This window comes from Lycorma delicatula, chromosome 3 (genome assembly GCF_047948215.1).
Source record: "Lycorma delicatula isolate Av1 chromosome 3, ASM4794821v1, whole genome shotgun sequence".
Classification (NCBI taxonomy): Eukaryota; Metazoa; Arthropoda; class Insecta; order Hemiptera; family Fulgoridae; genus Lycorma; species Lycorma delicatula.
The window spans coordinates 129,360,667-129,375,392 of NC_134457.1; the positions used below are offsets into that span (position 1 = coordinate 129,360,667).

Below are 14,726 nucleotides of genomic sequence, written 5' to 3' on the forward strand. Positions count from 1 at the left end.
TGGACCAAGCTTCAAGATGAGATATAGTGTTCTGCAGTAGTCTCTCTGCTGTGGGTGTTGAACGGCTTGCAATGTAAATAGCAAAATCGTCAGCAAATAGAGAACATGAGACAGGAGCCTGCACACATTTGGTAGTACTGTTTATGGCTACAGAAAATAAGGTGGCACTTAATACACTACCTTGAGGCACTCCATTCTCCAAGATGACACTACCTGAGAGCGAATCGTCCACACGAACACGAGCCGTTCGGTGATTTAAGAATCCACGGATAAAAGCAAACATATTGCCCTTGATTCCCCATTCTTTGAGGGTGTTAAGAATACCACGTCGCCAGGCTGTGCCGTACTCCTTTTTTATATCAAAGAAGATAGCGACGAGGTGCTGGCGATTGAGGAAAGCGTTTTGTATGGCTGTTTCTATTGACACTAGATGGTCAATGAAAGATCGTCCTTGTCGGAAACCACACTGTCTGGAGATAGAAAGCCATGTTTCTCCAAGTACCATGTAAGCCTGCGGTTTACCATTATCTCCATTATTTTACACAAAACGCTTGTTAGTGAAATAGGGCGGTAGTTTGATTGAGGGTTGGTTTGGTCTTTACCAGGTTTTAGTACTGGTATAATAAATGCTTCTGACCAGCCGGGTGGGAAGACTTGTTCGGAGAATAAACCGTTGAAAATATTCAAAAGTTGTTGTAGTGCCGAATTAGGAAGGTGTGAAAGCGTGTCCGGTCCAGGGGAAGCGTCACGTGAGTTTTTAAGTGCATGTAACAATTCCTTAAATACGAATGTTGTGTTTAATTCACCGACCGAATCACCTATCTTTAACGATAATACTTTTCTATATTTATCTTGTACCTTTGAAAATCGTTATTATACGATGAGGTGAGAGACACCGAGCGGAAAGATTTAGCTGGAGTATTTTCCACAGCCGAAGGTGATGAAAGGAGTTCTCCTTCATCAATAAGACCGAGAATAGATTGTTTCGGTGATCCGAAAATTGCACGGATTTTTTTCCACACAGTAGACGTGGGAGTAGTGCGTGAGAGTGTTCACGTATTTCGTCCATGAACTCCTCTTAGCGTTCAAGAATACCCGACGGCAAACGGCTCTAGCCCTGCGGTATAAATTTAGATGTTCAGCTGTAGGCCTACGATTAAATTTGCGTAGTGCCTGCCGTCGATTCCTAATAGCATATTTGCAATCATCGTTCCACCATGGAACGAAAGGAGGTCTAGGATTACCCGATGTTGGTGGGATATATTTGTTGGCATTCTCAAGTATCATGGACGTAAAAGAGGAATATTGGTCAAGGATGTTCGCACCATCGTCATACTGTGATTGGAAGGCTGTATGGTATCCATTCCAATCCGCCTTATCAATAATCCATCTAAATCGTCTTCTTTTAATCTCGCAGTCTACACCGAAACCAACAATAATTGGTCTGTGATCACTGCCGTGAAAGTCATCACAAACTGACCAATTAAGATGAGGGAGTAAATTCGGTGAGCGTATGGAGAGATCGATGTTAGATACAGTACCAGATGATAAGGACATGAATGTGTATGGTCCATTATTCAGTAGACAAAGGTCCACTTGTCTTGTCTTGTCTCACTTTGTTTATCATATATCCTCGAGTGGAGCAGAAGGTTGAGCCCCAGGAAATATGGTGGGCATTGAAGTCTCCTACTATTAACGATGGAGATTGTATTTGCGTGAGGAGATTTGAGACATCTAACGCACTGAACTCAGTGTTCGGTGATAGAAACAGATTGCAGATATGCAATTTGAAGGGGATAGAAACCTTTACTGCAATAGCAGGAATGAGAGTGGTTAGTTGAATCCGTGTAGCCAACACCATAAAATTGCCGCTCTACCACTCTCCCTACTGTCTACTAGGCAGTCGTATCTCTCACAGAAGTATCCTCTGAGTGTAATTGGGTCATGTTGTAGAAGGTGAGTTTCTTGGAAACACGTGATCAGTGGATCATGTGCGTGCGCCAGTACTCGAATATCTTCAATGCGGGACCGAATACCTCTAACATTCCACTGAATAATGTTCATAAGTGTAAAAAAAAAATAAATAAATAAAAATTAAATTTCGGAAATTATATAAAAATTAGCTGTACGTGATTCGGTTTTTCTTTTTTGTATTTTAAAAAACTCCGATGCCCTAGGTCGGGTAGTTCTTCAACCATATCCTCCAGTATATGAGGTGACTGGAGATTTGTTTGAATGGGATGCTACAGTTGACATCCCAGAGGGGGTGGTTATGTTGGATCCCTTTACGGGGAGCTTATTAGGTGGCTTACTGCCAGCTGTGATAGTCGCTACTCGTGCCGGTAGGACTTTGGGAACAGGGACTTTCGTGTGTATCACACTGTTGGATTCACTAACTGCAACGAAAGACTTTTTATTCATCTTTATCGGCTCTGAGATAATGGCTGTAAGTGAAGCTACTTGATCAGAAAGCATCTGAACAAGTTTTTTAAGGTCATCGCACTGCTGATTATTAAACATTTGTAAGAGTTAGTTTCGATGTAGCGGTGGCAAAAGATACATCTGGTTTAACCAGGTTCAGTGAATTGTTTATCTTTTTATATTCTCTGCGTGCAGCCGGGAAAGATAGTTTTTGCTCCGTACAGATTTTGAGAATTGCCTTTTCTTCTTTAAAGGTTGGGCAATCTCGGGAGCGGGCTGTATGTGGACCACTGCAGTTTGCACATTTTTCACTTTCTTCGCAGTTAGTGTCATTGTGACCTTCTTTAGCACATCGAGCACAGATCTCCGTTTTCAAGCAAGATGTTGTACTGTGACCAAAACCTTGGCATTTGAAACATCGCCGTGGGTTGGGTATGAATGGACGTACCCGGACCGAGAGGTAACCCACTTTAATCTTCTCTGGTAGAACAGGAAGATTGAATATTAGTATAAGAGACGGTGTCGGTTCTTCTGTTCCGCTCTGCCGTTTCATTATACGTTTCACTTCAACATCTTGGGAGCGGAGCTCATCAACTATTTCAGTGATATCTATATCTGAAAGGCCTCGACAAAAAATTACTCCCCGGCTCATATTTAACGTTTTGTGGCATTCTGCACTTATATTTATACCACCCATATTACGGAGACGTAAAACAGATCGACTCTGTTCATCGTTGAATATTTCAATCAGAATCGATCCGTCACGTAATTTCCTGATGTTCTTCGGGGAACCACTTGCACCTGTTATAGTTTTGTTGAGAAACCTTTTGAAGAAAGGTGAAACCTTTTGGAGGGAGCCACCTTCCTGACTATTTAGGAGAACAACGAATCTAATATTTTTAGAATTCAATTCTAATAATTTGCGGTTCTCTTCAGTAGGACTTTTATCCTCGTCAGACAAAGCTGACCAAAGTCTCTTCACAAGACTAGATTTGGTGGTTTTTTCAGATGGACCACCAACCATCATTGTATTTATTATTGGAACTGAAATTTTGGTCCCACGAGTACCGGCGAAAAATGGACCACTCCAGCAGAGCGCACGCGTACTGGAGCTAGAGCTAAATACAACTGGGTTCGCCCTGGTGCCCAGAGGACATCGTTCGAGACTCACTACGTAGAGCCATTCACCCATCGGCACGATTTGTTCCCACCTTGGGTTACGGTTGCGTTTTGTAAGATGTCGCAACACCACCGAGTGTAAATGTAAGAAATTTCATTGTAGGATGTTGTTGTGTAATTTTGTGTGTATGTTGTAATTTATTCTTCGTGTAGTATATGTGTATAATGTAGTATTCTGCAGCTCACTGTATAGTGGGAAGAAAAGCTGCAGAGGCTAGGCCCGTGGGGGACGCCAACCCCCAAAGTCTTAAAGAATAAGACTCCCCGTCGGGGAATTTTGTGATTTTGCTCTGATAAAGGTTTTGCTATGGTTTCATTGATTTATCGAAGATAATGATAAGACAGACTGTGGAGTAGGATACCTACCACCTCTCATGTAATTTATATGATGTACTATAATGCACAGATAATAATAAGAGATCTATGAGAGAATAAGATATTTTGAACTGACCAAGAAAGATTCTGAACAGAAATTTCTCATAATTACTCAACGATTCAATAAATCGTTCACAAGTAGCCTACTCTTCACACCATTTGATAGTCTAAAATTAGTTTGTATATTACAGATACTTATGAGGAGGACAGGCCAGTAACTGCTACAAACAAGGTAAACGTAAAAAATGTAGTGTATCATGTATTAATTTCTGGACGATTAAAGTATTCTTCTAGGACACTAAAATAATACTTTTCTTTACAAACTATTTTCATTCAGTGCAAATATTATTTCTGTACTCTACAACCATTTCTGTACTCTAAGTTAGAAAAGTTAATCTTCTCAAGAGAGCTAAAAAATGTAATGCAGTTTCTTAAATCTTAAACTAAATATACCTAATCATTTCACAACAATAATAACTTATTAATAATACTTGCTTTAATACTTAATAACTTACAACAATTTAATGCACGAACTCAAATCCAGCACACTTTTCAACCATAATTGTATTCTACTTACAGTTCTGCCTAACTAAAAAACCTGCCAGCAATAATATACAATTGATGAACCAATTCATACATACAATGAGAACATCACCAGCACCAGTTACTGAAAGATGGTCGCAAAGATAATTGAAAAAAAATTGAAATATGCTATTGATAAGTTTTGATTCAATTTGTAGTTTTAAACAATTATTTCTCACAATAACTGTACATATTCAATTCATTCAAAAAATTATTTATCAACTTATTCGTTAACTCAGTTTACGTTTCTATTCCTTCTTAACTGCATTTTGCAATTTTAAATATATGTTGTATTCAGTGGATTAGTAAATTTGTACCAGCCAATCATTTTTCTTATAACAGTCACAACTATTTGGCCAGTGCCGTGATGAAAAAGGTGCCCACCACGGGCACAACTGGATTTAGAACGTAAAATTAAGTACATACATAAGTACGTTCTACAAAACAGAATTCACATGATATCTTTAACATTGGGATTATTAAACTCAGTTATTGTGCCTATAGAAAACCATCATAATACGTTACAAAACTACTAAAATTTTTCTATGCTTAATAAATGGTAAAATCAGATGAAATTTCAAAAAAGTTCAAAAAGTAAACTGCTTCTCATAATGGCCAATTTTATTTTTCAACAAGTATTAGTGCACAAATAGCAGAAAAAATGGAGTCACTGTATCTGACACAATGATGCAAGATGCTAGGCATCTCACTATCAATTTAGAGCTTAAGAAGTTTATAAGATAAAAATAAAATCTTTACGGATTGAAAGATTCATAATATAATAACAAATCTTTCTCCTTACCACAATCAGATAATAATTGTGGAAAGTGACAAAATACCTTAAATATTCTTGTTATAGCTGGTTTTATATTAGACATCAATCAGCAAACATTTTACATAAAACACACACCCACAATCTGCCACTTCAAACCTAATCATTAATGCAGGTACCACATCCTTAAAAACATCAAATACATTACATATCTGATGACCAGTAATTTTTTGCAATTATTCTTGATGATGGTTAATAAGGTATGGAAATATTCATACAATATAAGAAATAAATTACATAGTTATTTTTCACTCAAAATGAAGGAATTTGATGCCAAAATTATTTATATTTCATTTGTTTTTTTTATAATTAGAATGAAACAAAACAAAATTTAATGTTTCTCTAAGTGAGATACTACCATTTCTTGAATTGATTTTTGGTGTGCACTACACATCTGTAAACACAGTTTTTCTATCACCCTTAGCTTTAAATAAATTATGCTTAAAAAAAATTAAGGGGAAATATAATTAAAATCTGATAAATTACATTAATAAAATTTTGCATGGCCAAACCTGTGTTAGAATGATTTTACTGATGCTTTTCTTTTATAAATAGCCTCAGGCGCATCCCGAATGGAATGTTAGTATTCCATTTCCCTTTATAGCGACTTTCCATCACCAAAATGTCTTGGTAGAAACATTCACAGTGTTTGTCACTTACATTTTCAAGGTTGTCCAGGAAAAAATCCAGATGCGAATGGGGGAAATGTATTTTTAGACATATTAATTCCATAGTTGTGTACGAAGTAAAAAATTGATTAACAATATCATGGTAAAACTGTTTTTGTTTGCAAACATCTTTAAATGAAGCCCAAGCTGCACTTTCTACATTATTTAACATTAAATTAAATACATCATTCTTTGACAAACTCTCTTGTTTGAGGACCCAAAAATATTCAGTCTTTAATTTTTCCAGGACTATCCATCTCCATTGCTTTTACAACATTTTTTATTAGTCCTTAGCTTGGTAAAGGGGTAAACATAATTTTTTTGGGTTCAACTAAGGGCTCATGAATAATATTTTTCCCATGTAGAGTTAAGTCGTCTCATTTCTTCCACTCTTTGGTAACATAATGTTTATCTCTATCTTGGCTGTCCCATTTGCAAAGAAAAAATATGCATTTAGTAAACTGCATGTCTAGTAAAACAGCTATAACTTTCAAATCACCACATATGTTCCAGCTATATTTTTTATAATTTATTTTTTCAAGAATGTCTTCCATCTCACTGTATGTCTCTTTCAAATTAATACCATAAGCAATTGTTATTGAAGGATATTTGCTACAGTTGTGTAGTAGACCCACTTTTAAACTATACTTGGATGAATCTATGAAAAGGCACCAGACCTCAGGTTTATGAACTTGTCCTAAGTGCAACATAAGCTCATCAATATTTGAGCAATAAACCAAATTATTTTCATCTTTTTGTCAGCTTCAAATGTCCGAAATTTTTGTATTTTTTTGAAGTAAATTCCAACCCTGCAGTCTTGATCCTAACAGTTCAGCTTGATTTTTTCATAAATTTAAATCCCTAACCAAGTCATTTAATTCACCTTGTGATATTAGATGTGGATTATTAGGAAGATAATTCAAAATCAAAATCATTGTTGTCCTATTCAGTACTGTCTGGTTCTTCATCAGTGTTAACATATTTAAAACATCAAAATGACTGAACAAAATTAAATCATTCCTAAATAAACAACACAACTGTGTTTTCAGCTACATGTTTTGACCTGCACAGACATGATTAATCTTGACCATGAAGGCTCACTCTTAGATAGAGTATTAGATAATGACAGTATTAGATAAGACTATATACATAAAATGCTAACTACACATTAAAAAAATCATTTAATTAAAATGTTTCTAAAATGGTGGGCGATAGAAAGATTCTGAGTTCATATTTGTTTTCAGCATCAAAAAACAGATTAGAATCATGTATCGCATGTTATAAAACAAAAATTATGTTTATCAGTGTTATTCTGTGAAGTTTAATAGACAAGGAGAAAATTAAAATAAATTTATTTGTTTCAATTTTTTCCAAGTTTTATAAAACAAAATATGACTGTTGTCTATTTTTAATTCTTCATTCCCTATGGGACTTCCAATCCACATATGTTCATAAAAGTTTTAGGTTAATAATTATTATATTCAAAATATAATAATAATAATAATAGCAAATATGAAATTCATAGTCTCTTTTCCTATATTATTTTTCTAGAGCAATTCAACATCATTATGTGAATATTCAAATTGCTAGAATACTACAAATGCACTGTATGTAAAACAAATATATGGTCAAACTTTTATGATTGTGATTTAGATAATTCAAATGAAAATAATAAGGATTTTTTTTTCCCTTGAACAACAACATTAAACTGATAGTGCTCAGTACACAAGAGGAAATTTTTCATTGTGTACACAATTTTTTGCTTTATCTAATTATCAGTTCTTTTTTTCAGTTATTATCCAATGAAAATACATGCTTCTGAGAAGAAAAACCTATTCAAAATTCTTTAATACATCATTTATTTAGTTATAATATAATCCCTTTTTATCTGATCCCTTCAACTGATCATACAAATTACAAAGACCAATTAGTATAAACATTTTTAAATACATATATAATTTATTTTTAAAAAACATAAAATTCCATTCCTTTTATAATTTTGGTCCAATATTTTTTTAAATTTCAACTTGGTACAGAATTAAAAAACAAAAAAAATAAATTTTGTTTTAAATTGAGACTTTAATTTTACTTATCTATTTTCTTCAAAACTGATTGAAAGTAAAACTGAATTTATAAATAAATGAAAAATGATGTTACGTTATCTACCCTGGATGAAGAGGATTTTATATCAGACATTTTTTAAACCGACTATATAAATAAATGAGAGTGAGAGAAAAGGTATTAATTATAAATCATAGGAATAAAATACAATAAGAAAAAAATTGAATAGGTTACATATGTAAAATACAAATTACAAAAGTAATCGATTGTATATAAATACAGGAAAAATTGCTCGAAAAAGCACAGCAAGCAAATATTAACTATTTTGAACAATAAATAATTACAGATATAAATAGAGAAGCACAAGATAAGAAAAATGAAAAAAAAGAGGGTTCTATTGAAACTCGTCTTCCACCAGATTCATCATTGACAATGAATTTTTATTAAACATACAGCTAATTTACATGCTCAAAGGCCTATAATGAATAGTCACTACATTAGAATTTTTAAATGAAAAACAAAATTATTTTAATTTTATGTTGTTACATCTACTCACTTGATGTAACTGTGTTATTCCTTAGAACCTAGACTAGTACTCAGTGCAATAATACACAGATATTAAAAATCCATATTACTTCACTTCTATTTATTTTTATATTTGTCAAAAATGGTCAGAATTAAGGTGAGCTCATTTTTTCCATGAATGACCAAACCATTTGTAACAAGAGTGCATGACCACCAACACACGAATGAACCATTGTGAGGATTGTGTAAAATGAAATCTAATAAACTGCTGCCTTCCAGATTCCTCTTTGGGAAAGATGTTCTAGAAAATGATATCTTTCAAAAATGGCCTTTATAACCAATTGATTGTTTTTAGCTTCACAAAAAAATACAATGCTTACACGGCATACTCAAGCCTTGTAAAAATCATGATCTCCAGACTATAAAAATAAGACAATTTTTCAAGATAAAATTCAGGAAATGTCAATGTTAATCCTTGTAATAACAATGAACATAAGAGGTAAGTGTAGAAAATACATGATAAAAAGCTACTAGTTACAAAGTATTCCTCTGATTAACAAGATACTTATAAGCAATGCCAAAAATTGAAAAAGAATTCAGGAGAGGAATTTTCAAACAAGGGATAAATTTTCAGACAGTGTATGAATAACTATTGAAAATCTCACATTTCTTTTACATTTAATTATCTAACTTTCAATCTAGATATACAAAGATTTTTTTATACTGCCTCTTACTTTCTAATGAAAATTCGTTTTCTCAAATTTGAAATGATGGTTTAAAATGAAGTCTTTTTTTTAGAAAAATTATATTATAATTGTATTATTACTTTTATAATAATAATAATAATAATAATAATAATAATACAGTTGTGCATCAAAAATTTAAAATTAATTTTACATCCAGAATGAATATATGTAAACATTGATAACGCTATCAATGCATGTATCACACGCAATGCATGATCTTACATTATATGGATGTTCATGAAAAATATGTTATGTAATAGGTTGGATAAATAAATCTAACAGGAGTAGGAAGGGACATTTATACTGTTTCTAATGATTAAATACTGCCCCCAAATAAAGTAGGTTGCAAACCTACTTACAAATTTAAACTATAAATCTTAAAAATATGCCTGTTTAGCTAATATAAGTAGGAAAAGTATATTTACTTATATTTTTAGCATTAAAAAGTCATTCAGAATTTGGGAGCAAGTTCCCCACACCAGCATTTAAAAAAAATTAGCATGCCTAAAAGAACCTAATTTCTAATGCAGTCAAAATTACATATAAATTATTAATAAACTATAATAGATAATGCAAGATATTTTTCTTTCAATTTCAAACTGAGAGCCGAACCATTTTTCAGATGACTATTTAATGAATTATTATTTTAATAAAATTATGACTTATTACCTATTAAAAAAAATCTGTCAGAAGAAATCCCTACATTTTGTGGAAAATTCTGTTTTCTTCACAGCGTAGCATTATTATTTTAATTAAATTCTGCTCTATTCAAAATTCGGAGTAGTTCCAGTACAAAGAGCTACAAGAGTTGCGTAAGTGACATATTGAAGTAATCACAGAACTACTTGCAATTATTTGAACCGGTCAAATTTCAATCTCCCTTTACAGCAGTGCATTTCAATCAGTTTATAGCAGATACCATTATTAGGATAGTCTAATAAAACTTTACTTACAATATTATTATTTATTTACCGATACACTTATAATTTGAATTATTAATGTTGTAAATAAAGTGGAAATGATTTATGACTCAAAAAAGATCACAATTTTATGTAAATTTTTAAATCCAAAGAAAAACCACTGAAATAGTTGATGAATATTGACTTTAGCCAGCTCCTACATTTAAGTAAACAGTTATAATTTGTTATAAGTGTGCTGAGCATTTGAATTCAAATCAAATGCTGGTAATATTTGGCTGTTAACCAATAATATCCAATAAATAATATAATTGGCTAGCTAATACTACTACTCTTACTTAACATAACAAATTAGATACTAATACTATTTTTGTCATATTAGGCAGGCATGGCACAAAATCTTTTCTTTAAATATTTTTCTAATTCAAAATTTGATGATTCTTATTGCAAAAATGTCTGCCCAAACTTGGTATTTGAAACTGTATCTTAACAACCTGTTTTTATTTATAATTGAATGTACAATTTACAATTAGGAATTAATATTATTATATTTGAATGAACCTAATAGATAAAATACAATATTTTGTGAAAAGAACAGTATCCAAGTTGTTAGTAATTGAAGAATTAATATGGGAAATGGAAAATCTGAAAATGGGGATTAATAAAATCTGAAATGTAACAAGACATATATGTTTATTTTGCGCAGAACATTAGTCCTTGATGTACTACTTGCTACTTAGTCCTTTATGTACTAAATTTTATTAACAAATCTCAAGACATAAATTTATATTTTTAAAAAAATACTTTAATCCTTTAAACTGATCAGGGCAGAAGCATACAAAGATACAGTTTATCAAACAAAAATTTCAAATGATGTTTCAGAAGTCTTCATAAGTAACTTGTAGCTTAGCAGATTCAGGGCCCACAAGAAGTCAAGAGTATTAACTCCGCCACATTTTTATACCTTGTCTGTTATCAACCGTATATAAATTACAGTCTTCAGATTTTACCACACCATGAGTAATTAAAACTGAATTGCATAATAACAGCTGCCCAACAATATCAAGAAGTACTTTTAAATATAACTGATCCAGCCTGGGCTGAAATTTTCTACCTTCTCTGTCAATTCTTTGCACCATTCAACACTTCATTAACTAAACAAACACTCAAACATATATTCTGAATTGTAAGATCCTGAATCAATCACTAAAAGAGAAGACAGAGGAAAAATGAAATCCTTTGCCCACAATTATAATAAAAGAAAAGTTTTAAGAATTTTACACTACATTGTTTAATTCAGAGAAATATTTCAAGTTCACAACAATCATCATATTTAGAATAATTACCAATAAGAATAATACTAATCATTATCATCAATGGATCTGGTATATTCATAACATTTCTTTATAAGCCTATCAATCTGTTCACATTCCACTAAGTCTAAGGCATCTTGAACTTTAAGTCATTGCCATCAAAATAAGATACCAATGTTTATAACATATTCCATTCACACTAAATATTTTTTTCTACATTTTCAAATGTTCGTTTCCAACTTGAAGAAATTATGTGACAGGACTTCTGTTGTATAGATGACTGTTTTTTGCATAGTTGTTAGCACAAATCTGGAGAGAATCTTAAAATTGAACAACTTTTGAGAAAATAATTCATTATTTTGTGTTGCAGATTTCATTATTTTTTCTGACACTATTTCCATGTAACTCTCTCCAGCTTCAACATTGATATAATAAATGATAATCTGAGTTCATTAAATAAGTTATAATATGGAACATTTTCATAGAACGAGTGCTTAAGAATGACAATGTTTTTAATTAAAAATGTTCAACAACTTTAATTTATTAAGTTCATAAAAACATAGTAACCACATTTCTTCCTCAATTTAAAATTAAGACACTGCAGAGAATAAATCCTTGTTTAACTTCACCATTAATAAAAAAAAATTTACATCTACTATCCTTTTTTTGTATTACTGTAAATAAATGGATTTCATGTACTCTTAATACTGCTTCTTTCCTTTAACTGGCATATAAACTAAGAATATTTTTCTTTCACTTGAAATCTATTAATACAACTAGATTATGCCAATGTCTTGAAGATTACTTTCACAATTACTAGTTCTTACATGCTAACAGAATTCTTAATACTAAATGAGTATTTATCACACCATGTGTAGAAGAAGACTTGTGATGATAAATCATATCAAGTATTAAAATTATTATGCTATATTATAAGTTCCATAAAATTAGCTAAATTTATTTACATTACGGTGATACACAGAAAAAATAATAAAACAAATCTATGAAAATTTTATTTTATTTTAAACGTGCGTTACATAATTAAATTATTCTATTACTAAAATGATAATGAAATTAACAAACTTTTTCATTATAAATACCATAAACATATGATTAAATAATTATTATAAATAATAATAATAATATAATGTATCATTTGAAAACTTAACAGCCCAAAGTTGGATGAGATTTTCAATAGTTTTCAAACACAGAACTGTTTTATTTTTTCATCACAATCATTATGATCCTTTTATTGTTTTATGGAAGAAATAAAACCAAAAACAACAACATATACCAAATTAATTTGTTTATAATAAAAAAAAAAATGGTTAATTACAGCAATATTAAATAATCAATAAATTGAATGAATAACGAGTGTCCTGTGAATACACACCATTCATTCAAAAGCAATAAAAACAATAAACCAATGCTACCTTTGACTCGTTTGTAGAAAACATTTTTTTAAACCAATTGTACAAACAATTGTCCAACTTATCACAATCATAATTATCATCATTCAGCAATAGTAACACACATATACATATCTGTTCACAATAGCATGTCTTGCACTTGATGGCTGATAGCATGGTGGCAGCATTAGGGATGTAAGGAGTTAAGCTTAGCTATATAGATCATCATCTCCTTCATCTTGAAATGTGCCTTGATCACCTCCAGTTCCACCCTGAGATGACTGACTTCCAGTAGATGTAGGAAATCTATATAAAAAAAAATTGTTCAGCATATACCTACAAAAATCTAAGCTGGAATGACAAAAAAGCTTCCATTATATCATGTACATTGTATCTTATGACATTCCAAGACTATAAACCTATAAGAAAACTAAATGTTCTCATCCTTAAAAAAACTCTATTAAAAAAAAATCCAAAACACTACCCACATAGCTATCACATACCAACCACATTCCATCTGTTAACACCTAACCAAGAATTTCTGTACAATTTAAAAGCAGGTTACAAGAGTTGTTTGTGCTAGTCAAATTTTCTCTCTTTGAAATAATTAAAGGAAAATTATACCTGATCAATACTTTTATAAAACAATAATGGCATAAATTAAAAATACACTGCACACCTCTGCATGTAACTTATATTCTTCTTGTTTTCTTTCACCATGGAACATCACCACTATTAAGGATTTATTCACTTCATTGATTTTAACTAATTTGTTACAAGAATAAAAATAAATTTTAGATCTTTTAAACCACACTTCAAATGCCATAAGATGCCATAGTAGATGGACTACTTTATAGTCCCATCAACAAAAACAATTTAACAATGACAGTAATGAATTTTTTATATAATTTCAAAATTAACTCTGCTATAAGAAACAAATTATTTTATACTAGTACTTGAAAAGAAACTATTAGTATCAAATAATATATTACTCTTATTTAGTTATTTGGTACAAATGAGAAATTAATTGTATCTTTTAGTTCAGACAGTAGATTTTGAGGACAATATTTTATGTTATTCCTAAAATTAATACATAAATTTTATTAAATCATTTTATTTTTGCTTTTCGAAAAGTAAACAATATTTTATACACTGTACTAAGGCATGTGCAGCAGTAAACATCTAAGAATTAAAAGGATGACCTAGTATGTCGAAATTATTCAAAATAAATTCACACAAATCATATAACAAATTAAACTTATTGTTAGCTCTTCTTATAAACTATGCAGACTACTACTTTGTACTACAGTAAAAACAAATAAATAACCTGTATCATCAATACCCAAAAAGACACAACAGATTAGTGTAGTTGACAACTTGGACTGCATTACTTTTCAGTAGAAATTCACATCAGGAATATACATTACTTTATTTGAAAGCACAAGCAATGGCCTGCATGAGTACAATGACATAATGGCATGTACATTACGTTGTGTGGATTATCTTTCTTTACATGAAATAATTACACAAAATACTATTGGCCAGACATTTTTAATTAAACAATCCAGTTCTCGTGCAAGTTACTGGCATTTATTATAGGTTAACAATAACTACTGAGCCAATTAGGTAAGGAAAACACAGAAAATATGATTTCAGTATGTATTGACAATAAATATTTTCAAGGAAAAAGCAAAACAT

At 31.3% G+C, this 14,726-nt stretch overlaps 1 protein-coding gene across 1 annotated transcript in view; it reads right to left on the minus strand.

Moving 5' to 3' along the window:
- Positions 1 to 12,910: 12,910 nt before the first annotated feature.
- Positions 12,911 to 14,726, minus strand: part of TER94 (Transitional endoplasmic reticulum ATPase TER94) — a 48,582-nt gene continuing 46,766 nt past the window's right edge. The window contains exon 15 of the mRNA XM_075360561.1: positions 12,911 to 13,334. Coding sequence (XP_075216676.1) covers positions 13,238 to 13,334 — 97 coding nt within the window. The 3' untranslated portion in view covers positions 12,911 to 13,237. The remainder of the gene's footprint in view (positions 13,335 to 14,726) is intronic.